Genomic DNA, 25,914 nt, shown 5'->3' with positions numbered 1-25,914 from the left:
AATATTACCAAATCATAGCAAAGAACATATTAAAGATGAAAATCAGGGTCAGGGTCAGTGGAGGGTGGGGGATGGAGCTGCAAAGTGTGTAAACTGACCAACCCTGGTTTAATCTTTGGCACTCCTGTACCATTCTCTGAGCAACAGATTTAGAGGCCCGAGGCAATGCCGGGGGAACCCCAGCACGTCAAAATGCAGTCCCCTGGAATCCTAGGGTCTTGGCATTAAACCAACAGTGGTCAAGACTGACTCCAGGGCCTTCAGAGCACCAACCAACCACTCGCCAACACACCAGCTCACCAACCCACAGAGCAACCATGCCAAAGATGGTAGCAACCCACAGAAAAAGCAGTGATAAAAATACCTCGTCAGGATTAAGTAGTTGTAGGAGGCGGAGTTTAGCCGAGCTGCTCTGGTTCCCTACTCCCTGCAGCAGCTGCAAATCTAGGCTGTGTTCTCAGGTTTCACCTTTTCTTGTAAAAGCAAACGCAGCCCTCTTATTTATTGACTAGCAACACAAGTTAATCATACATGAATGCACGTCTTTTGCAAAAGCACGTCTTTTTGAAAAGTAAGGAACTCATGTACCGGGGTTGGAGCCCAAGGTGATTTGAAAAGAATTATTTTAAAAGTAGTTTTTTTAATCTTTCTATTAAAAGAACCACAGGGGAACTGCAGAGATATTACAACGCGTAAGGCACTTGTCTTGCATGAGGAGGACCTGGGTAATATTCTAGCACTAAATATGGTCCCTCAAGCATGCCAGGAGTGATCCTTGAGTAGAGCCAGGAGTAGGCTCTGGGCACCGCCATGTGTGCTCCCTCATCCTGTCCACCATCCTCCCCACACACAGAGGAAGTAGGGATGGAAAGAGGGAGGGAAGGAAGAAGGGAGGGAAGGAAGGAAGGGAGGAAGGAAGGAAGGGAGGGAGGGAGGGAGAGAGGAAGGGAGGGAGAAAGGAAGGGAGGGAGGAAGGAAGGAAGGAAGGAAGGAAGGAAGGAAGGAAGGAAGGAAGGAAGGAAGGAAGGAAGGAAGGAAGGAAGGAAGGGAGGGAGGGAGGGAGGAAGGGAGGATGTGAAAGGGAAAAAGGAAAGAAAAAAAAGGAAGGAAGGAAAGGAAAGAAAGAAAGAAAGAAAGAAAGAAAGAAAGAAAGAAAGAAAGAAAGAAAGGAAGGAAGGAAGGAAGGAAGGAAGGAAGGAAGAAAGAAAGAAAGAAAGAAAGAAAGAAAGAAAGAAAGAAAGAAAGAAAGAAAGAAAGAAAGAAAGAAAGAAAGAGAGAGAGAGAGAAAGAAAGAAAGAAACAAACAGAGAAAGAAAGAAAGAAAGAAGGAAAGAAGGAAAGAAAGAAGGAATGAAGGAAAGAAAGAAAGAGGAAGAAAGAAAGGAAGAAAAGAAGAAGAGAACCACTTGGCTCAGAAGATAGTAGAGGGCTTAAAGCACTTTTGTCTTGCAGTAACTGAACAGATTCCATTTCCACACTTGATCTTAGCCAAAAGGCCGAGAAGTGATTGAACAGGTTCCATTTCCAGTCTTGTGTCTAGTCCCAGGGTTCTGCCAGGAGAGATCCAGGAGCCTTGCAGGGTGTAGCACAAACCTGCCTATCCCCCAATTCCCCCATCCCCCCACAAAGAGCCACCGCGCACAAAAATATTATTCTGCTTTAGACTTAGTTTTGAACTAAAAGGTCAAAAGAGGATAAATAGAATAAAAACAAAGAAGCTTTTCATGAGTTGATTTAATTAAGTGAATATTGACATTTTACTTTATATTCTTATTTTCTAGCCAGGAAAATTTAAGTAGATTAATCAGGTTTCTAAAAATAGTCACCAAATAAGTATTATTTCAAAAGATATATGTAGTACCTGTGATTTATTTACTAAAATCAATGAGGTCCTTTCTATGAAGTACATAAAAGAAAAAAATTCTCATGTCTCCTGATCGATGGCATAGCAGTAGTGCAAGCAACACTTAAAGCTGGGCACTGCTTGGTGCATAATTATTCATTTTTCTCCATATATAGACAAAACACCTTGTCAATAAATAATTCCACTTTAATGGCAAAGTAATAATTTAGACAGATACAGGGTGCACATTTGCAAAAAAATATATGCAAGCTGGTTTACAAGCTAGAGGAACAATAAACCAATAGAAAATACATCATCCAGTTAAGTCCATTGACACCAAGTACTTATTGTTGGGGCTTTACAAAGACTACAAAACTTTTCAGATGATTTATTTCACTGTTTCTGTCTATTTACATGATATGTTACATCAAAAATGTACAAAATATAAAATGTTTACAGACAAATGTTTCACAAACTAGTTTAAGTTGTAAACTAGGTGGACCTACTGGGATGTATTGCAGGATTTTGTTTATGATCATGTTTGGACTGTGTTTCTCAAAATGGCAGGAAAAGATTAGCAATTTCCTTAGATCACATATTATACAAGAGCAACTAGTCACTCATCCAGCTACGTATATCGATGTCTCACAATAGATTTGATCCATGTTTGAGGCTTTAAAGTATGGGTGGCAATGCTTGGTGCTCAAGTTCAGTTCAGATTTCCCTTAGGGCAATAGCACCTTGTAGGACCTATGAACTCAGCCACACTCTGAAATCTGCAGAGATGCCTGGTGTTATTATTGTTCTATAGCAACTGACCTGTGGGTGGTCACAGAGAGTAGCACCAATTACGCATCCTGAAAGTAACACATTTCCTAGAACAAGTCTACACTATGGCCTAGCCCTTGGGTTTTTTTTTTTTCAACGTATAACCTGTCCTCCAGATGTGGTGGTTACTTCAGTGACTCTCTAATTTGTTTTCATGCACTCTCTTTAAAGCCTGCCATGACAGATGCACTTTCAGACATTTTCACTTTTCCAAAAATGTACTGGCTTCATGTACAGTTCTGAGGCATGCTCACTCTAGCACTGATAGCTCTTGCATTGTCATAACAACTGTAAATACAGGACAAACACACCAGATAATAACAGCTTTGAGGGTCTGCATTCTGTATTTGTTTGCAATGTACAGGAAATCTCAGCAAGTGAAACACCTCTTAACACCAACAGGATAAAGTACAATTTTTGTGTGTGTTTGCTTTGATTTGTGCAAGTTTTAAAAATTATTATTTACAATACCTACCCAGTAGACTGTGCAAATCTAACTCTCTTACAGTATAAACGCTTCCTCCTCCACAGTGACCTCACTGATTCAGTGTTCTTTAATGCTGAATTTCTCATGTACAACAATAGCAATCAAAACAACATGCTCAAAATGAATAATAATAATTATAAAGAATAGAGAAGGAAAGCCAAATAGTTGTGCTCATGCTTATATTTAGTGCTTCCAGCTCTGCTGGATAAGAATTCAAAATCTCCTGCCTTCTGCAACTCTTTTACCTAGAACTGGATGGGATTTAGTCACATGTTTTAGCTCTTAGGTGACAATTCAAGAGGGTTTCTGGATTACTTCAAAATTGTGGAGGATAGGCGAAGCATTCTATTCACCAGGTAAAAATACTGATCTTTCTCCTATCCATTTCTCAAAAGCAAACAAAAAAAAAACCCAACAACACAAAAAGTAGGATGAATTACTGTGTTAACTGGCGTTGCTTGGTTGGAAATGAAAAGACAGTGGAGATTACCAATGGTTTAGGATTTAAACCAACTGTTAGACCGTTGTAGAAATCTGTTTTAAGGCAGTGAGACAGCACCATAGGAAATTTTCCTTCTTCCACTGAAAAGGCTCAAACAAATAAAGCCCTAAGAAAGCCTTTTGTCAGTGTTGACTAATAATTGGTATAAAACTCTTGTTAAGGGAGTGGGCAGGTGGTTTAAAAAGACCACTGTGGTAAAAACAACCTTAGAAAACCTGTGACTCATACACTGAAAAGTTGGTGGAGCACATCATGTGAACATGGCAGTTAAGAATTAAATTGGCACTTATCCAGCTTGCCGCAGTAGTGTTTTTCTGGTGGTTGCACAATTCCATTTGTGCTTACGGAGGACTGGCCTCTTGGCTTCATTTTGGAATGGGGTGAGCACACAACACGGACACTACTGGGGCCCTGTGACCAGCACCATGGGGCACACAAGAGGTTTGATGAGTCAGAAAAAAGTATCCTGTGAGGGGAGCACAGCCCCTGAGAGGAAATGAAAGGCAGGGACAAAAAAAGGTTGCATTGTAAACTTTGAAAGAGAAAACAACTAAAGTCCAGTTTGGCTATCTCATGTGCAATCTATTCTGTTTCCCTGCCAACAGGGTCCTTTCCAGTTGAGTCATGGAGCCTTGAAGCACTCCATGGGCTATACAAATGCCTAGAAATAAAAGAAAATTAAGCTACCCTTTCAATTTAGCATCTTAGCAGCGCAGACTTAGTTCTGCTGCTTTGCTGGCGACCACAACTCCTGGGTAAGGGCCCTGGACAGGGTGCTTCCATACTGGCAGTGGTTTTGTGAAAATACCTTCCCTTGAAATATCTTTAGAAAGCATCATCTTTATCCCCTAGTGCCTTTACACCCTCTAGAGGGTAGATTCCAGCGATGAATCCAGATCTTCACGACGGCGGGTGCTCTCACCGTCGCAGCTTTGTGTGCCCGAGTAATTGGCTGCTTCTTGGAGTTTCATGAGCATATTCATCTGCAAAAAGAAAGAGACGTTGATAAAGCCAGTGCTGCATTGTGGAAGCCAGGCCCACAGCAAATGGGAACCCAAGTCACAGGAAGAACCGTTTCATGCCATGCCAGCAGAATGGGAAAACAATTGATTTTTTTTTTCCTAGCTACCCCAGCTACCTCACCTGTTTCTCTGAAACATGCTCAGACCACCAACCTAAGGATAAAATAGGGCCTCCAGAGAACTCATTTCTAGGAGACTGTGAATGAATATGCTCCAGGGGGGAGGCTGGGAAGGGAAACTGTATCACAGCTGGACATCTGGGCTGAGTTCTGGAACGGACGCCAAGCTTCCCAGTTTTTTTGGCTGGGAGCAGCAGAAAGCATGGATGGCAACTGAAAGTCGTGAATGTTCCTATACACACAGACGCACACACAGACACACACACAGTCCCTTGAGAGAAGGAGGGGATGGAGTGGAATGAAGCCAGCTGCTGCACGCAAGCGTACCATCTGCTGCTTAGGAGCTGACCTCGAGAGGAGGTGACTGAATGAAGCCCACCATGAGTGTTTGAAGAGGGAGAGGGAAAGAGTCGCTGTCAAGTTTCTGTTGTTGTTGAATTGGTTGCTGGGATATGATTGATATATCATTGAAAACAAAAACTACTTTCTGGAACAAAAGCGGCTGTCTCAAGTTTCACAGCCTGCTAGGACAACGGTGATAATGTTTCTAGTACCACTGGGACATCTGTCACGAAAGCACCTGGGGAGAAAGACAGGGAGCATTTGCCTGCACTACGAAATGAGAAGCAGCCACCTCACTTGGATTGATAGATCTGAAGACCCGGTGTTAAGAGAAGAATGACAAAATATCATGGCTAAGAAGGAAACTGCGCCCAAACACTCAATGGGTTTAGAAAGCACGGAACCCTCAGCATCTGTCTTCCTGAGGTTATGAGTCTCTTATCAAGGTCTTTCTATAAAATGTAAGAATCTTTATGTTGCTTGATGCACATTAATACTAGTTAGCTTATTAACTAAACAAGGTTCTTTTATCCAACTTAAGAGAAAGGAGCAAGGTTCTTTTATTCAATTTAAGAGAAATGGAGACTCATCCAATAGAAAGGAAACATCTCAGAGGGTCAAAATATTCTTTATTATAAAATGTGTGTTCAATAAATGTTTATGAAATAAAAAAATAAGTCATGAATCACCAAGTTTGCAAGAACACATTTCTGAAAGTATCTGCTTATAGTATATTTTATAGTATATTTTATCTTATTTCATTTTGTAGTATTCCTGAAGGCAATATTTTCCAACATAACTTTAATATTTTGAATTTATTAAATCAGCTACATAAGGATATGACATGAAAGTAGTTGATGGTATAGGCCAAAAAATTCAACTGTGTCCAACACTCTCCCCCACCGTCCTCTCTCTCTCTCTCTCTCTCTCTCTCTTCCCTCTCTCTCTCTCTCTCATTTCTCTCTTTTTCAAACACACACACATACAGCCCTACCTTTGTGCATATGAATATTACCTTCCTCTTTTGTCAATTCTTCTTTCATTGGTTGTTGACTATAAATGCAAGCTTTAGGGTGAAGATGGTTTATGAAACAGAACTGTGTTTTGAGCACCCTCCTTATTTATGAGAAGTAGCAAAGTTAAAAGGAAATCTAAATCACTCAGCAATGCTTGAAATCACTTGAAAGTGGAATGCTGTAAATGTTTTAGAATGTGATGAGAGTGTTAAAAGTCTCATTTTTTTGAATGGTGCCATATAGTCAATACATTCTATTAGAATAATTTTCACAACTTAGATTCATTAGAATTTATATACATAAAAGATATTACTTTTGCCATCTCATGTGTTTGTTGCTTTGTGCATGCAAGTTAAAAGAGATTACAGAAGGGAGGTAAGAAAATAGACCATTAAGTCACTGGACCAAATCATTATTCTCCACAAAACATTCTACTTTTTCTCTATACTTGTAGTCAAAAATAGTATCTATCATCTGTGATACCTTAGTCAGGTCCTTGTCATGCCTGTGACTTACAGTCTGCCAGACTCCCAAGTGCAGTTATCAGTTCTTTTTATCCTCCATTCTATTACCAGAGTGATTTTTTTATAAGCTGCAAATATAACTAGACAAATTTTCAGCTAAGAAAACTTCCATCGCTCCCCATTGTCTGTGAATAAACTTTTGACTATGTACAAATATGAACAGGGTTCAGCATTATCAGACAGCTGTTTACTTCTGTAGCTATCTCCTCTCAACTCCTTTTGTTCTAACCACACTTTTCAGCTCCCTAAACTCATCACTTTTATTATTCTAATCAATGTTTCACCTGCTGTTTCCTTAATTGTGGATTTTCCCCATTTAAACACATATGCTCTTCCAGACAGGAAGAGCCTTAGATTATCTTCTCTGTGAAGCTTCTCCTAATCACTGGCCCAATAAACTCATGATTTTGCTCAGCATGGCCTTTGTTATTATTTTACTGCAATTTGTACAGGTAGATGTTTCTCTATAACTACTGGGTTATGATTTCTTCTGATCATAAATGATATATTTTTAAGTCTCTAGGCCACTAAGTCCAAGACCTAAGTGAATACTAAATGTTTAGTATAATTTTTGAGTGCATTAGTTTGTGAACATAGAATCTATATTTTAAATCAGATATGCTCCAAAACTTTCACCATTGCTCAGATCCAGAAACATATTACTGACATTACATAATGGGTTTCCTCTTAATAATTTTGATTTAGATCAACTGCAACTTTTTAATCTTATATTATTAATTTTATATGCACAGACCAACAAAAGCAAGAGAATATTTACTTTCTATAAGAACATGCCTCATACAAGTATTCCTGGATGATAAGAATTTTGCTATTTAACATGGCAGATAGGATAACTTCCTGTTTTTTAAGATTCCACTTGAGCAGAAATTAGAAAGCAGAGAATTTTTTTTAGCTTTTTTTTTTTTCAATTTGTTTGGCTTTTGAACTTTGGGTCATTCCTGTTGAGTTCATGGCTATTCCCACTCCAGGCTCTGTGGTTAGGAGTGACCCCTTTGAGGTTAGAGGCCCATATGTGGTACTGAGGATTCAATTTGGCGGTGGGGGTGGGGTGCAAGGCAGGCACCTTAAGCCCTGTACTATTTTTCTGGCCCCAAGAAATTAGAAATTTACCATTTATTTAAATAACATAATCCCCTTTTTTCTGTATTACTTCTAAATTGGTTGTACTATTCATTTTTACATCATGAAATTATAAGATAATAAATACAATTCATCTGAATCTGATGTGCACAAAGCCTTACATAAAAATTAAAAAGAAATATATAAGAAATTAATTTTTCACAGGATACCAAAGAACTAAATATTTCCAGATTACCCATACTCTGAGTTTTGTCTATTTTTATTAAGCCATACACAAATGCAAACTGAGCAAGGCAGGTTATTTTCCTTTGGTTTCCAAGTCAGTTCATTCTTTTCTACTATTGGCAACAGAAGGCTAATTCTAAATTTACTCAGACTAGTTGACATATGTAAAGTATTCGTTAGCTTTCCAGGTATATGCTGGATTGTATTCAATTGTGAAATTTTAAGTTTAAGAATGAAATTTAGCCTTTTCCTAAAAACTTAGTTGGATGGAGACATACAAGGATTAAAACATATTCATTTTCATGCTGGTGTATAATAAGAAAAAAAGAAAACACTATTATCACAGTATGGTTTTCCTTGACCATTTTTAGCAATCATTTTGGACATTCACTAGATGAATGTCAACAATTAAAAGGGGACTAAAGATAAAAAGTAAAGCTGAGTACTAGTGCATAGAAAGTTCTCTCAAATGACCCGGGATAATTAGTGTTAATGATACAAGCAACTGAATTCTATTAACCATACTCTGCAGTCAAGACTGTAGAGGAAGAATTAAACAGCAGCTTCTTACCAGGGGATCCCCTTCTGTTTCAGTCTGAGGAATGTGCTTTGAGGTTGTGGCTTCCTTAGTCGATATGCAGCCTTCGTACCCAACATCTTCAGGTCTCAACTGAAGTAACGCTGGGCCCTCCTGAGGCCGGGATGCTGAGCTCCATGGGTATGTATCCAGCACCCACTTTGAGGGATCTTCCCAAGGTGCACGTTTCCCATACATCTAAAGGGGACCACAGAGGTAGCACATCGTAAATACCTTTCTACACAGTAAAATGGATGGCTGCCAACTGAATGATTCATTTGATCTTTACATTGTTATAGAACTTTCAAGGGGATAATATTTCCCTTGGCTACATATTTCAAGATTTCAAATATGCCTCTTTGTCAATAGAGTTCACTTAAAATGTGAAGGCAAAACAATATGGTGGAAGTTGTTTTAAATACATGTAAAAGGGATGGTCAATGTTTACTTTTATTATTAAAAACCAAGAAAATGCAAAATAAAGAAAGAAAAGTTCTAGTTATTGAGAAAGAAAGATAATGATAACTTAGACACTAAGTAAATGTCTCTATAAAAGTAGACTTTGAAAAGATCATAGAACAGTAAAGACTTATTCTAGTTCCCTTTACTTTAAATTTTCTTGGGGAATGTGAATGAAATCTCTGATAATCACTTCCTTAGATGAACTTTTTCTAATAATTTCATGGCTTCCTATAAAAACTCTTTTTTTAAGGTATTTATTAATAAGAAGACCAGCAAAGAAGTTGAAACAAAGGAAAAAGAAATGGCAGCAACAATGTTGTCAAGACCCAGAGGGTGAAAGTAAAACATAAAGAGACATTAGCTAAGAAGGTGAACCCAGGAGATGTTGAAACATTTAAAAGCTAGAAGCAAAACTACAACCAAATTAGGGAGTGTTCCTTGAGGAGAAACTAGTAACACTTTGTAGAATAGTTTAAGAATATATGGAGATGTTCAAAAAATTAAAATTAAGAGAATTGGAACATGGGTGTACCAAAGCTTAAAATCTGTAAATAGGGGCCATACTGGAGCGATAGCACAGCGGGTAGGGCGTTTGCCTTGCATGGGGCTGACCCGGATTCGATTCCTCCACCACTCTCAGAGAACCTGGTAAGTTACTGAGAGTATCTTGCCCACAAGGCAGAGCCTGGCAAGCTACCCGTGGCGTATTCGATATGCCAAAAACAGTAACAGCAAGTCTCACAATGGAGACGTTACTGGAGCCTGCTCAAGCAAATCGATGAGCAACGGAATGACAGTGACAGTGACAGTGATGTTTAATACTCAGAGTGAGGGCAGGGCCATTCCCAGTGGTGGGGACCCAATGGTTCAGTACTCTCACCAGGCAACGTGGTGCTCAGATATCCTGAGCTCGGATAATCAGAGCCGCACTTGGTGGTGTTCAGGGTGTAAAGACAGTGAAGGATTGAATTCCGGGGACTTCCCACATGAAATACATGTGGTCACACACTTGAGTCACATCCTCACCTCACTAGCATTTAAATATTTTTTCCCTCCCACCTTGACTTGCTCTACTTATGGAAATACGGGTTACCAGGTGCATATTTTGTCCTGAATGATATAACATAAGGTTCTCTATGTTGTTAGTTGTGATTTAGTGAGACAAGAGCAACCATCAGGAGTCTATAAGGTGATTGGAATCATCCTTTGGACTTTTCCCAGAAAAGATGCATGAAGTTTGTGGCAGTTTGACTTGAAGAATAAATACAAAATCACTTACATGTAGTTTATAGAAAAAGTAGATGAGAATATCCAATGGTTTAAAGTGGGTGTGCCTAGATCATCCTTGGCCCCAGAGTATAGGGAGGTGAAGGAAAGAAACTGGGGCGGGGGTGAAGGGGGGTCGTGCAGGAGTGTAAGACAGATGAGAAATAAGAAGGGTCAAAGGGCAAGATGATTCAGATACACAGGTGATACTAAGGACTGATAGAGCTAAGTACACAAACCACAGAGTCAACAACACTGAAATCATGAGATCCAAACTTCAATAAACAAACTTTAAAAGATGCATGTTGGAATGGCAGGCTTGGGGCAGGGGATATGAAAGGGAATCTGGTAAATCTGGTGGTGTTATGTTCACACTGATGGCAGAATCAATACTGAAACATTTTATGAATAAAGCCCAACTATAAATAGTTTTGTAAATCATGGTACTTTGATGAAAAAAATTAAGACAGATAAGGAAAAATTAAGTAGGAAAAAAGTGCAGGTTCTGATATCTGTATATTTCCTTATGAGATGATGGCAGAGGTAGTTATCATTTGATTGTTCCTCATTCTCTTGTTTGGAAGTTTTCTCAGTTAAAAAACTTACTTCATAGAAAATGTAAAACATAGTTAATTGGAGGAAAATGTGTTATTCTTTTTTAATTAATTAATTAATTAATTAATTAATTTTTGCTTTTTTGGGTCACACCTGGTGATGCACAGGGGTTACTTCTGGCTCTGCACTCAGGAATCATCCCTGGCGGTGCTCAGGGGACCATATGGGATGCTGGGAATCGAACCCGGGTTGGCCGCGTGCAAGGCAAATGCCCTACCCGCTATGCTATTGCTCCAGCCTCGAAAATGTGTTATTTTTGGAAAGCAAATCACACAATGTTTATGAATATCTAGATCAACTAATGATAGCTCTTGAGAATAAAACAGATATTACAGAAATACAATTGAAAGGGACATTTAAACATTCAGAAGGAGATACACTGATTGTTCATACTTCAAGAGAGAATTACCAGACTGAAAATCAGAATCCATTGCTTCACTGGTTTTTATTCCAACTAAAACATCTGGCCAAGAGAGTATTATCCATGTGCTTCCTCATCAAAACATCAATCTTACATTTGAGAAGAGATTCTTCGATTATATGCCACAGAGATTATTTTTATTTCTTTTCTACCACAAGGAATTGAACCCAGACTTCTTACAAAACAAAAGTCCTAGTGCGAAATTACATTTCCAGACTAAACATAAATTATCTTTGCAATGGTAGCTTTTCTGCCCCTTTCTTCAAGTCAATGTTCTTTGATGCCAATATATTCAGGGGATTGGCTTGGGGCAAATAGTTTCTTTCCTGTTCTTTCAGGAAATCTGTAGAAACCACCCTAAGAATATCATTGGCTGATCAAGTTCTGATTTAGCACACCCTTCACTAGAAAGGAGAAATATCAACATGCCAAAAGGCTTTCAGTTTTTTGAGCTAGATTGCATATTCCCTTCCCCTACTTCTTATTTATGGATTGATTCTGCTTTCATGCTAACCTATGATCACAATCTAGAACTTCAGCAAGACAGAATATTTTTGTTTCTCTTCAGAATTAATTTTGAAGTATCTTAGCATTATGATTTGAGAAACTGGTATTGCTTTAGTAGATAGACTTAAATGAAAAATGTATAGCACTATTATGTAATATTCTATCAATGGTATTAAGAAATTAAATTCTTTTGTTATTAAAAAACTGAGATCTAAGGAAGTCAGGCTTTTAAAACAAGTATTGCTTTTGAATTTTAAAAGCATTTTATTTTAATGTATTAGTATCACTGTCACTGTATCACTGTCATCCCATTGTTCATTGATTTACTCGAGTGGGCGCCAGTAATGTCTATTCATCCCCAGCCCTGAGATTTTAGCAGCTTCTTCTTATGTGTCTTTCCCAATGATTGGATGCTCTTTCAGGGTCAGGGGAATGAGACCTGTTATTGTTACTGTTTTTGGCATATTGAATATGCCATGGGGAGCTTGCCAGTCTCTGTCGTGCAATATATTAGTAAAGAAATACAAACTATGAATTTCATATACAAATATTTGAATGATAATTCATTACTGAACTATCTCATATAGATAATTATGATCTAGAGACAAAATTATTTACATGCCAATTTAAACAGTAACTTCTAGAATATTATAAAAACATTTCCATTCCATACATGTCTTTTTGTTTAAATGATTAAATTTGAGAAATCTACATCATAATTTAGGCAGTAAAACTTTATCTTTTTTTTTTTTTTTTGCTTTTTGGGTCACACCCAGCGATGCTCAGGGTTACTCCTGGCTCTGCACTCAGGAATTACCCCTGATGGTGCTCGGGGGACCATATGGGGTGCTGGGAATCGAACCCGGGTTGGCCACGTGCAAGGCAAACACCCTACCAGCTGTGCTATCATTCCAGCCCCATAGGCAGTAAAACTTTAGTGGAATCATAAAAGTGATAAGTTATTCTTGAAAAAGAAAAAAAAAACTTTGGTATATTGTTTCAGTCCTTGGTGCCAATTGCTAGGGTTAGGTTGACTCATATCCTTAAAAATTCGAAATCAGGTTATTTAAATCTGAAGTAGAACCAACTCATAGCATTTTCTAGGATCATTATCTCTGCATGTTTAGAACATCTTTAAAATATTCACCATGTTCAACAGAACAATTCTGCTAATTCTAAGTAATTCCATAACTTTCCCTTTGGTGAAAGGAGCATGTTAGGAGGAATTGAAAGGACAGGAAACAGAAAAAAAAGTTTCAACACAGTTTGCAGGTGACAAAATGTGAGAAGGCTGAGTTCTGTCTTAATTCTAGTAGCAATCATGCTAAGTAGAGATAGAAATGACTAAGCAAAAATTTTCCAACCTTGGCTGAGGTATTGAAAAGATGACAATATTCTTCTACAGTAAGTTTGATGTTATGCAACAGAAATGATAAAAGATTCCACTTTGAGTTTGATAATTCTACAATTTCATAAAATTTCAACTAAAACGTAAGGAAACAGCAAGACTGATGGAAAAGCAAGATGATACTTTGTTGAGGGAACACAGGTTACTTATTAAGGGTGTATTTTGACATTTTAGTTTGTAAGAAAAAGGAAGGTTGCAATGCTTTGTGATGTAAAATAAAGTAAATGGGAGGACCTGCAAATATTTGAACACACACCACACACACACACACACATACACACACAGACACACAAGTAAACTCCCTTGGAATTAAGAGTATGACAAAAAAGACAGAAAGAAGTATCTCCTTTCAAGTAATATTAAAGAGAAACTAACAATGAAATATACTAGAAATGAGGAACCTAGGTAATAAAAACTACTGATTGCAAGTTATGCAAGAGGACAAATTACAAAGACGCATGTAAACATGCTTGCTTTAGAAAAAGAGAACTGTGAAATTGACTAGACTTTCTAATAAGAGCAATCTGCAATCACCAATAGCAATAAATTTGACTATCAATCTAAAGTTGTTGGAGGAACAATGCTTTTTCTTTCTCCTACATATTTACTCTGTGTTGTAAAAAATATATATACACAATTAATCTTTAAAACTTTACCATCATATGTATAAAATTTAAGTCTTTATATATCTCTATCAAGATGCATGCTTATACTTTAAAAGATACACATTTTGCATTCCTTTAACTGTAAAGAAAATTGTGTATTATACCTGAAGACCTTCTCTTACTGCCTCCAGAATGTAAGGTACCAAAGAATAATTCCAAAGATCCATGAACCATACTCTAGAACCTTCTACATCCATAGGGCAAGGAAGAAAAAGTCGGGGACCTGAAAAGAAACAAAATGGACATTTTTGATAATCATTATATTTCACAATTTAGATACATTTAGATACCATTTGGGCTTGATTAGTGTTTCTACTAAGAGTCGCAGAAAACTTTAATCTTGGCTAGTTTGAGTATTATTAAAGTACATTTTACTGAAGGCAAAATCCCCAGGACTCTCCTTTTATTCACATTACTTTTTATTTTGCCTGTTATTTGGGGGGGGGGGAGGCGGGGGTGGTCACACCCGGCAATGCTCAAGGTTTACTCCTGGCTCCATACTCAGAAATTACTCCTGAAAGTGCTTGGGGGACCATATGGGATGCCAGGGATTAAACTCAGTTGTGTACAAGGCAAAAGCCCTCCCCACTATACTACTGCTCCAGCCCCATCACATTCAAAATTTTATCTGAGAGGCCAGAGTGATAGTAAAGTGGATAAGGTGTTGCCTTGCATGTGGCTGACCAGGATTTGATCCCTGCTACCACATACGGTTCCACAAGGCTTGCCAGGAGTAATCTCTGATCTAAGAGCCAGGAGTAAGACCTGAGCAGCTGTGGCCCCAAAGCAAATCATAGAAATTTGTTTGCAACAAATTTTAGGGTTAAGAGAAACTTTAAATAAAGTTCATAATTTGGTCAATCTGACTCATTTCACAAATGATAAAACTGCCTAAATCAACTGCCAAATATGAAGCATGTCTCCTCTGCTAAGTGGGATGAATTGTTCTTCTGATCACAAAGGTTGTATTCCTTCTAATTCACACTTGTTTTTAGTGAGCAAATTTTTAGAATCAGTAACAATGTCAGAAGCACTTTTGCATATACAAACTTGAAAGAAATATAAAATTCAGCATTTTCATTTCAACTAAGGAGAAATATTGAAATACCTCAACAATCTCTAATTCAAAATGAGCATGGACTAAAATATACTTCTTCACAAAATATATCATTTAAGTGAATATCTAATCTTTAGATATTTGTCTATTTTTAACTTAATCTTGGAACATCTCAGTGTACAAAATTGACAGGCAAAAATGAAGCTAATAGGATGAGAAGCTCAGAGGAAGGCAAAGTTTCAGGAGAAAAAAAAAGAAAACTTAAATCTTTAGAAGCTTGAAAAACATTAGCTTCACTTGTTATTTTCTACCATGCAATCTGGCGATCTTCACCACGTACTCTTAGTTCCTGGAAAATGGCATATTGCAAATTTAGAACTTACCAATGGTAACATCAGAAGAACTGTGTGTTTCCAAAAAACTATTGAGATGATGCCATGTCTTAGGAATCCAATCTATAATTTTCACTAGGTCATTATTACGTGTGTTCCTTTCAATTTCTATTTCTATTAGTTTCCTTCGAAGATATCTGCCTAAAAAGCCTTTCACAGGTTCTGTGTGATTTGCACATAGGACCCACCTGCAAATAGAAAAACAACAACAAATGATATCTTTACATAAAGATAATATTAAACCCAGAGTGACTCATTTCCAAACATAAAAGCATAAGGTAATCATATTTTAACTGGTAGTCACATTTTGAACAATGATCTGGTTAGGAGGCTTATTTGCATTAGAGTTCTACTCTAAGGTAATTTTCTTTTTTAAGCAAAAGAAAGCTCTCGTGAGTCAGAAGGCAGTGGGAGTATATAGGCTGAGCGCTCTTCTGTAGAGGAATCACAGATCTGGAAATAGGAACTCTGTTCACATCTCTTACACTTGGAATATAAGAGCTCTACTTTTGCTGGGGACACAGTAAGCAGGAAAAACATTGACTTTTCTTTTTATTCTTTTTCCCAAAGAAACACTTCTGATTACAGGCTGAGGATCACAAAATGTCTGCTCGAGAAAGAGTGTGGGATGAAGTGAGAATTATTTTCACACCACAGGTCACCAAAGGAAAGATCTGTCAATGTACAAATGGGAGGAAAAAAACAAAACATCAAAAGCAAATAGAAGGAGATGATAAAAGGAAAAAAGAAACACCCAATTTATCTTTACCTGAAATTATGATGCAGTTCTAGATTTGGTGATGAAGAAACTCCCTGATTCATTGTTCCAATAATATATGGACTAGAGAAATAAAAGAATACAATAGGTTGATTTACTGAGGTAAAAGAGTTGAGTACAGTGAAATTATTTTAGAAAGCAACACAGAATAATATGCATTACTTCATTTTATTTTATTTTGCTTTATTTTATTTTTTAATCTTTCAGTGACACCTTATAGTATATCCTGGTAGTACTATAGATCCATATGTATTGCAGGGAATTTGATCCTGTGTCAGAGAAAGCAAGACAAGTGTCTCAACCTCTGGCACCACTCTGGCCCCCGGGCTTACTCCATTTTAGTGTTAGGCTTTAAAAGAATAACTTTCAAATGTTACATTGACAAACGACAAACATCAATAAACTGAAAATTCAGATTTCGATTTATAATTTCAGCTCTAGTGTCATGGGCAAATAACCTTTCCTGTGTCTGATTTTATACATCTGAAAATGAAAAGGTTAGAAGGATCACCATGATTTATATTCCATGCTAAAATGTGGTAATAAATAAAATTCACTAATTTTTTTCTGTTTTATAATTTTCAGCTATTTTAAAAGTTCTCCATGACATGAGACAACTCATATTTTAATGCATATTTATTCTGATATATTTTTAATAAAGTTTCTTTTTAGCAGAGATTAACTAGGATATTTGTACGAAAACTATTATTTGTGTGATCAGCAATAGGATTAGGCAGCTCTTTAATTAAACTTTTTTTTCTAAAATAAACTAGTATTAGTATTGATGCTCTTATATGTCTATTTTTAGAAGCCATCCTATAGTGAATCTTGAGCGGTTTTAAGATTTGGCCAGAAGAGGCATTTTGAGTCACAACCAGTCTGGGCTTACTCCTGGCTTTTTCTCAGAGATCGCTCCTGTTTTCGTCTTATTCTAGTGTTTGTTTTTTTTTTCTTAAATCAAATATTTCAACATATCTGCAGAAACTACTATCACAAGTTAATGATATTTTCATAAAAATTCCTGCAACTTAGTTACTGAATGACTAAGTATATTCTCTAAAGAATATATAGGAAGTCTCAGAAACACAGCATAATATTAATGAGGCTCTCTAAACTGAACAGCTTTGCAAGAGGTCTTCACAGGTGTAAACACACACAAAATCAAATTTGATCATCATGGTTTTATGTTTCATCACTCAAAATATTTCATGACATACCATTTGTTGTATTTACAGTTGAGAAATCCATTGAAGATATCGCTCAGAGAGCCCACATGATGAAGGTTATCGAGAATTATTACAACTGGGAGTTCTACACTGTTATTATCAGCACTGCACTGTTCTGCCAGGTTTGCTAGATATTGTTGTAATTCCTTTAAAAATTAGAGAAAACAAATACATCAATGGTACATGCATACCAATAGTGTGTACTCTGGATATGGTGCTCTGAAGAAATAGGGTGCTTTGTTTTCTATTCACTAGCTTTAACTAAAACTAACTGATTATTTCTGTAAAAACCTTAATTTAAAAAGCAAGACAATTATAATGCTGAAAATGCAAATTTTTAAAAGGAATGTGCACCAATACAGAATATCTGCAGCAAATAAAAACCTGCAAACATAAAGGAATATTTCTCAGTTTTCTACCCCAGAGAAAAGAAAAAAAAAAAAAGAAGGAGAAGAAGAAAGCATCCTGGATCTGGGTTTTATGATAAACCTCAACTGCAGTGACTCCCCTTATTTTGGTATTTCAGTGATAAAAGTGCATTTTAATAGGCATTATAATTTCATGTATAAAGTGAATCCAAAAGGCACCCTTAAGTTTCCACTAATACTTTAAATATTTTCACTCCAGTTCATTTCAAGGGAACACATTGGAAAGCACAGCTATGGGACATGGATAAAACAGTGGTTATTTTGTTATTTATCTACAATCTCCACATAGCTGTTCTAGTGTTAAGCAAAGAGAAAATTTGCTGTGTTTTATTGGGTTACTTGACATTAGCATTTAGTATTTAGCATTTTTGAGCTTCTTGGTTCTTTTACAGGTATTATTCCTGTCTAATAGCTTTTAATCTAAATATGATAACCAATTCGCTGATTGACTGCTCTCACAGATGGATAGGCCAAGAACATAATTAGGTTTCTTGGAATTATCCTAATCAGTAAGAGCATTTCCATAATATTTGCATATTTACAATGACATTTTCAATTTATGAATCTTGCTCAGGTTTAAAAAAAAAGAAAAACACTCCCACGATCTGAATTCTTGGCAGTCAGGTAAATATGGGAACCATTCTCCCAGGATGCAGCCTCCCTTAATAATATCACTTTTAGAAGTAAAATGGAAAGAAACAAATGATAAATGTCAAGGTTTTTATTTGTTTGGGGGCCACACCTAGCAATGCTCAGGCCACAGACTTGGTTCTATTCAATCCCATTTGGGGATCCAATCTGGTTTGGTCTCATGCAAGGCAAGAGCACTGATCCACTGTATTATTGCTACAGCCACAAAGGGCAAATTTTTGAAGCACTTAGTAACATAACTTTAAACATAATATTTATTAAAGAACTAATGCACTACTTATCTTTAATTGTGTTAACTAAATAGAAAATATATTGCATAAGAAACCTGATTAATACATCAGAGAGATGCAGATCAAAACAACCTTGAGATACCACCTCACACCACAGAGGCCAGCACACATCCAAAAGAACAAAAGCAACCGCTGTTGGAGAGGATGTGGGGAGAAAGGGACCCTTCTACACTGCTGGTGGGAATGCCGGCTAGTTCAGCCCTTTTGGAAAACAGTATGGACGATTCTCAAAAAACTTGAGGTTGAGCTCCCATTTGACCCAGCAATACCACTGCTGGGAATATATCCCAGAAAAGCCAAAAAGTATAGTCGAAGTGACATATGCACTTATATGTTCACCGCAGCACTGTTTACAATAGGCAGAATCTGGAAAAAACCCGAGTGCCCTAGAACAGATGACTGGTTGAAGAAACTCTGGTACATCTATACAATAGAATACTATGCAGCTGTTAGAAAAAATGAGGTCATGACGTTTGCATATAAGTGGATCAACATGGAAAGTATCATGCTAAGTGAAATGAGCCAGAAAGAGAGAGACAGACATAGAAAGATTGCACTCATCTGTGGAATATAGAATAATATACTATAAGACGAACACCCAAGAATAGTAGAAATAAGTACCAGGAGGTTATCACCATGGCTTGGAGGCTGTTCTATCATTCTGGGCAACTCAGAGAAGGGAACAGCAAGTAAAATGTGGTTGTTGGTCATGTGGGGGAAAGATGATGCAGGCCAAATATAGACTAGAGACTGAACACAATGGCCACTCAACACCTTTATTGCAAACCACAACACCTAATCAGAGAGAGAGAACAAAAGGGAATACCCTGCCATAGTGGCAGTGTGGGGTGGGGGGAGACAGGACTGGGGGCGGGGGGAGGGATGTTGGGTTTACTGGTGGTGGAGAATGGGCACTGGTGAAGGGATGGGTTATCAAACTTTGTAAGGGAGAAACATGAGCACAAAAATGTATAAATCTGTAACTGTACCCTCACGTTGACTCACTAATTAAAAATAAACTATTAATTAAAAAAAAAAGAAACCTGATTAATAAATTGACTGTTTCGAAACGATTATATATCTGGAATATAAAAATGGAATTTACTTCACTAATATGACTGCATTAAGTCATTTATCAATAATAGAATCACAATACATGTACTGTGTCTAAAGTTCTAGAATAAATATTTATGTATAAAAATAATAAAGCAGAAAGAAATTTTGATATTAATTATGAATGAATAATAAGTAAGGAATAAAATAGAGGTGAAAAGGGGTAGTCAGACTACCTTTTTAACTGTAAGTTCAAGAAATATCACATGATGGCATGAAAATTTAAATATGCTTAATCATTTGAATGTAGTAATATCTTGTTGTGCTTTAGAAATTCAGGAAAATCCAGGAAGACTGATTTTCCTTTTTTTGGAAAAATTTCTTTGGAGAAAGTAGTAAGGGAGCTTGAGTAGTCATACATAATTAGAGAACTTAGATAATGCAATAAGCATCTTATGATTCTTCAAAGAGGATATTGAAAGAGAGATGGAGGTGCTGGGAGACATAGTATAGTGGGTAGGGTACACAAAAACAACTCAAGTTCAATGTCCAGAACCACATACGCTCCTCCCCAAGTCCTCCCAGGAATGACCCCTGGCTACAAAGCCAAAAGTAAGTGTGACCCTCAATCAAAACCAAACAAAAATAGGGCCATAGTTTATAGAAGGATAGAAGAGTTCATTCTAACCAGGGAGAGTTGAGGTTCTGATGGGCTTCCTAGCAAGGTAGCATTTGAGATGGATCCTGAAATATTAATAGAATTCAGGTCAATAAGTAATTGAAAATATAGCATGAGAAGTAAAATGCATAAAACACTACAGGAAAGCTAAAGAAAGATATCAAACCTTAAGGTCTAGAGAACCACAGGGTGCAGCTTGGGAACACTATTGAAGTCTAGAAGAGTAAAAGCTGGGAAGCAAAAATTTGAGATAAGTTTGGGCAAATGATAAATACTGGGGAAATGGTATGAGATAGCAGTGGTCTCAGTCAAAAAGACATAGCAAAGACTTTGAATTTATATAAAATATTTTTGGTGTTACCACAAATACATATGAGAATCACTAAAATGTTAGTTTTGTGCTTATAGGGGAAGGCAATTCCTTTATCAAAGGAAAGGTAATTATGAAAGTTAGAATAATTAGAAATAAGAAAAGAATTGAAGAAACGTACTGCCTGAAATCAAGTTTAGGTATGCATGTAGCTATGTATGAATAAATATGCATATGTATTTACACATATATAATTTACAGTTTAAAACAAGATATCTATATCTATATTCCAAAGTTTTTCTCGGGGGGATGAGTTAGGTTACATCTAGCTGTCCTCAGGGTTCACTCCTAGCAGTAAGTAATCAGGATGCCAGGATCAAACCTGGGTCAGCTACATGCAGAGCAAATGCTTTACCTACTGTGCTTCCTGTTCCCATACCAAAGATTCTGTTCAAAATATAAAGATTATTTGTAGTTGCTGGGCAGGTCTTTTTGGTGACTATATAAGTTGCAATCAACTTACTTTATTTTGAAGATGAGATCACACTGTGATGCTAAATTGGGAGAATGGTCTTGTAAAGAGAAAAAAATGACAAAGGCAGAAATGTAAAAAAAAAATATTGAGCAGGTAATTAGTAGAATATAGTTTGTGAAAAAGAACAATAGCAAATAAATTATATAAGGATTGCAATTTTCAATGAACTTTTGGCAGTAAAGAAACACAAAAATATTCTGGGACCTCAGTAATGTATTCATCATCACTATTTCAGAGTGGTATGTATATTTGAAAAGAGGAAGAAAAATCAGTTACAAGAATATAGAACATGTTGAAACTAGGAGATAATATTGGACTGTATACAAGATAGCAGAAGTGTGGGAAGATACAGTGCAGAGAAACAGTGGGATTTTAATGTGTGGTCAGATTTTAATTAGGAAAAGATATTCTATTTCCCATGAGAAGAAACACTAAAGACAGAAAGAGAGAAAAATGAAATTAAACAGAAGTTGTGCATCAAGCAGTTTGATTAAAAAAAAGTAATAGTCTAAGTGACAGAGTGTTAATTTGGTTGTGCTTTTGGTCATAGTGGTGAAGAATGAAGATGGATTTCTAATACACTTTTTCAAAGTTGATATTGTCAAGGCTATATATTTACATTTACTATTCCAATTAAATCTATCTAAAAACAAATAAAAGGATATATCTGGAAAGTATGCTCAACTAACAGTATTCAGCTGAAATCAACAGATGTTGAAAGCAATAGATATCCAGATAAGAACGGCAGTGGAGAGAACAGAGTACCAGGATATATTTTCATTTGCTGGTAGGTGGAAAAAGAGAAGTCAGCAAAAGAGAAGGAGATGAGATTACTAGAGAAGAAGAATTTCTCTAAGGGGAAATTCAACAACACTAATTTTTTTTCGTGCAATCAAAACATAAAAGAAAAGAGAGACTGAGAAAAGAAGCAAAGTACATTGAATTTGTCTTAAGGTGTCTTTGTGTAGTTTGTGAAAAAGCAGAACCAGTAGACCAGATTATGGTTCTTTCAGTAAATCTTATTAAGAGTCGAGTGAGAACTTGTCTTGAGTATGAAATAGGCCCCTGGTGGGGGCGGACTTGGAGGCTACAATGATGGTGGAGAAAGGGTTCGACTGGGAGGAGGAGGTGGAATTGAAAATGAAACTCTACTAGTCATGGTACTGTAAATCACAGTGAAAAAAAACTAAAAAAAAATTAAATTAAATTAAATACCAAGAGGGGGCTAGAGCAATAGCACAGTGGGCAGGGCATTTGCCTTGCACGCAGCTGCCCTGGGTTCAATTCCTCCACCCCTCTCGGAGAGCCCAGCAAGCTACCAAGATTATCTTGCCCACACAGCAGAGCCTGGCAAGCTACCCATGGCATATTTGATATGCCAAAAGCAGTAACAAGTCTCACAATGGAGACATTACTGGTGCCTGCTCGAGCAAATCAATGAGCAACGGGATGACAGTGATACAGTACCCCTCCTGCACTGAAGAGCCTGGTAAGCTCCCTGTGCTAAAATTTCAGGGCTCAGCGAATGGAGATGTTACTGGGGCTCACTGCAGTAAATTGATGAACAACGGGATGACAGTGATACAGTGATAGAGAAATAAAAAGAAGTGTTTCTCATAGAGGCTGATGGGGTGGGAGGCCAAAAGGGGCTGGCTGGGAGAGGGCATTAAGGGAGGAAAGCAGATTCTGGTGAAGGGAGCAGTAAGCCCGAAACCCTGTCATGAATAGTTTTGTAATTTCACAGTGACTAAACAAATTGTTTTAATTTATAAAGGGGTGGGGGGAGGAGAAACTAGTGAAATCTACAGAATAGACACAAGGACAAATAGACATACACAGATAATGTTGCCATAGAATTTGAGGTTTTTTACAGACCCCTCACCCCTCTGAAATTACTCTATGATCTCCACTCTAACTTACTTAGGGTAGAACCTTAGATTGAAGTGTTGATGAAAAATTTCACGTTCAAATCCTAATTAAGCAAAGGAAACAGATATGTCTACCAGATGGACACTGATAATGAGAAAATCCCTTACTTTGAAAATATACAGAGAACACAGCAGTTAAATATATATACATATGTATACACATACATACATTTATATGTGTATATATATTTTTTAAAGAAAAAAAAAACAGTTGTTCACTGCTTCCAGACACATAAGAAATGAATCTGCTAAGTCCAGTTTTCTGATATTTTCCCACCTAACATTCCAAGTGGCTTCAGCTGGCCACATATTCTTTACTAAATCCATCTCTATTATCCTGGGCCTGCTATATCAAATGTCACAAAGTGTAATTGTTCATATATATTGCTCTCAATCAAAAATTCCAGCTGGCAGCTTGAAGGAGGGCCCGAAGAGTAAAAAGACGGACAGAATGTAAAATGCAGAGGTATCAAAAACATGAAAAGATTCTTTTTTCATTTGATGGTTCATTGTTCAATTTCTTTCTTTTTCTTTTCCTTCTTTAAACCAGAAAGTGCTTTTTGGCTTTGTCTCTTCAGTGCTGTCTAAGGCATTACAAAAAGCCCATCAGCAATTATACAGCTCCATTTTTCAGAGAAAGGAGATATTGCTTCTTTTCTCATTCACATTTTACAGCCGCAAAGCTATCCAGTTTGCAACATCTCCACAGACCATGTCAATTTGCCATCCCTATTCCTTTCTACCACTCTTATCACTGCCTTCACCTCCACTCCAAGGAAACACACTGAAATCCTGGACAATCTGGCCACATTTTCTGGCAACCACTCTGTATGTAGCTTTACTGGAAGCCAGTCCAAATCTTATCGGCAGCAAGAAACAATAAACACTTGCAGTTAGTTTGCACTGAATGCTTACTCAGTTACTTTCCTTACTTGCCTGGGATTTCTTCCTTTTTAGTATTTTCTGTTCTGTTCAGACACTCTTGGCAAGGTTTTCTTCTTTATTCAATACTTTGCAATAAATAAATGACTGATGCAAGTGGTTTTATTTTGCAAGAGCAGAAAAGAAGTGTTTGGCCCAGGGGACAGCTCCAGGACTGAGTGCCAGTCTTGCATGTGTAAGAGGGCAAGGCTGCAGCCTGGAGAAGCAGCGTGGGTAGAGCTGGGCCTGGTGACTCTGCTCTTTGTACCCGGCAGATCTGCCTCCCGGGCGTGACAAGCCAGCTGCACTGTGGCCAGAGTGTGCCAGTGCTGCAGTTGGAAATAAATGTGGGCGTGGCGGGCACAGTGGGCAGGAAGCGCAACTGCTGGGGAGCATGTGTGAGCACCACAGACTTCTGACCAAACCAAAATGTGGGAGTCTCACAACTGTGTTTGTGACTCTCCAGTCATCTTAATAGCAACAACAACACAGAAAGGAAAGGTTTTTAAGATTTTTTTGTTTTTTGGTTTTGCTTTGTTTTTTCAGTTAAAAAAATATAGTGGGTAAATATGGGAGGGGGCTGGAGCAATAGCACAGTGGTTGAGCATTTGCGTTCCATGTGGCTGACCCAAGTTCAATTCCTCCGCCCCTCTCGGAGAGCCCGGCAAGCTACTGAGAGTATCGAGCCCGTGCAGCAGAGCCTGGCAAGCTCAGTACCAATAAGTCTCTCAATGAGAGATGATACTGGTGCCCGCTCAAACAAATCGATGAGCAACGGGATGACAGTGACAGTGACAGTGAGTGAAATATGGGGGAAAAGAAAACTGCTGGTAATATTAGATTAAACTGATCATCATTGTTTTCTTTGTTCTGCATTCACACTTGGAGGTACTCAGGGTTCTCCCCTGGCTCTGTGCTCAGAGATCAGGCCACAAAAATGCGTAAGGGACCAAGCGATGCCTGGATCTAACCCACTCCTCCTGCATTCCAAACATACGCGCTGACTCTTTCAGCTTCTAATTGGACCTTCGAATGATTTTTACATGTCACACATAAACTCACTGACAGCACTAAACATTGGGAGTTTAAGGAGACGGGGCTTCCACCCTGGGACTCTGGGGCCACTTGTGGTAATACTCAGCTCAGAGGTGTGGGCTTGAGCATCTGGCATGGATTCCAGCACTACTGGGATTCACTAGGGCTACCTATGGTCGGGCTCAGTTCTCACGGGGCATCAGGGCTATAGTCAACAGTAACGTGGAAAGGTATATCGTTCCGGGGATCCAAATCAAGTATTCAAGTCATGGAAAAGTCTTTCAGTTATTTCCCTGGCACTAAACTATCCCTCCCACCCCCCAAATTTGAGTAACAAAGAAAATAAGTAATCATTGGATTTAGTGGTAGCTTATAGTGATGCTTAAAGGACCATGTGGTATTCAGGATCAAGCCAGGGTTGGCTACATGCAAGACATTTGACTTATTCCCTAATACTCTCTCCTTAGCCTTTATAGGATTCTTTATTTTACTCTCCATGTATAAAAGTGCTGCTTAGATTTTATAGTCTCTCTTGCCTATTTAATAACTGAGTGATCAGAATTATTATTATGGTGCATTAGACTTTAGTTAATGGTGAAATGAAATGCTGTTCAATTTCTAAGTTTTCTAAAAAATCATATCACTGCACTGTAGCACTGTTGTCCCGTTGTTTACCATTTGCTTGAGCAGGTAACAGTAAC

General features: G+C 37.6%; 1 protein-coding gene across 6 annotated transcripts in view; it reads right to left on the bottom strand.

Annotated features, from left to right (window-relative positions):
• Positions 1-1,719: 1,719 nt before the first annotated feature.
• The window catches only part of NAV3 (neuron navigator 3), an 841,062-nt gene continuing 816,867 nt past the window's right edge, over positions 1,720-25,914 (bottom strand). For all 6 annotated transcript variants that reach the window (XM_055117929.1, XM_055117930.1, XM_055117932.1 and 3 more), the window contains 6 exons: positions 17,375-17,529; positions 16,149-16,220; positions 15,371-15,567; positions 14,035-14,153; positions 8,581-8,784; positions 1,720-4,643 (listed from right to left, as the gene is read on the bottom strand). In XM_055117929.1, the coding sequence (XP_054973904.1) occupies positions 4,527-4,643; positions 8,581-8,784; positions 14,035-14,153; positions 15,371-15,567; positions 16,149-16,220; positions 17,375-17,529 (864 nt within the window). In that variant the 3' untranslated portion in view covers positions 1,720-4,526. The remainder of the gene's footprint in view (positions 4,644-8,580; positions 8,785-14,034; positions 14,154-15,370; positions 15,568-16,148; positions 16,221-17,374; positions 17,530-25,914) is intronic.

Source organism: Sorex araneus, chromosome 10 (assembly GCF_027595985.1).
Source record: "Sorex araneus isolate mSorAra2 chromosome 10, mSorAra2.pri, whole genome shotgun sequence".
Taxonomy (NCBI): Eukaryota; Metazoa; Chordata; class Mammalia; order Eulipotyphla; family Soricidae; genus Sorex; species Sorex araneus.
This window is presented reverse-complemented; position numbering and strand designations above follow the sequence as displayed.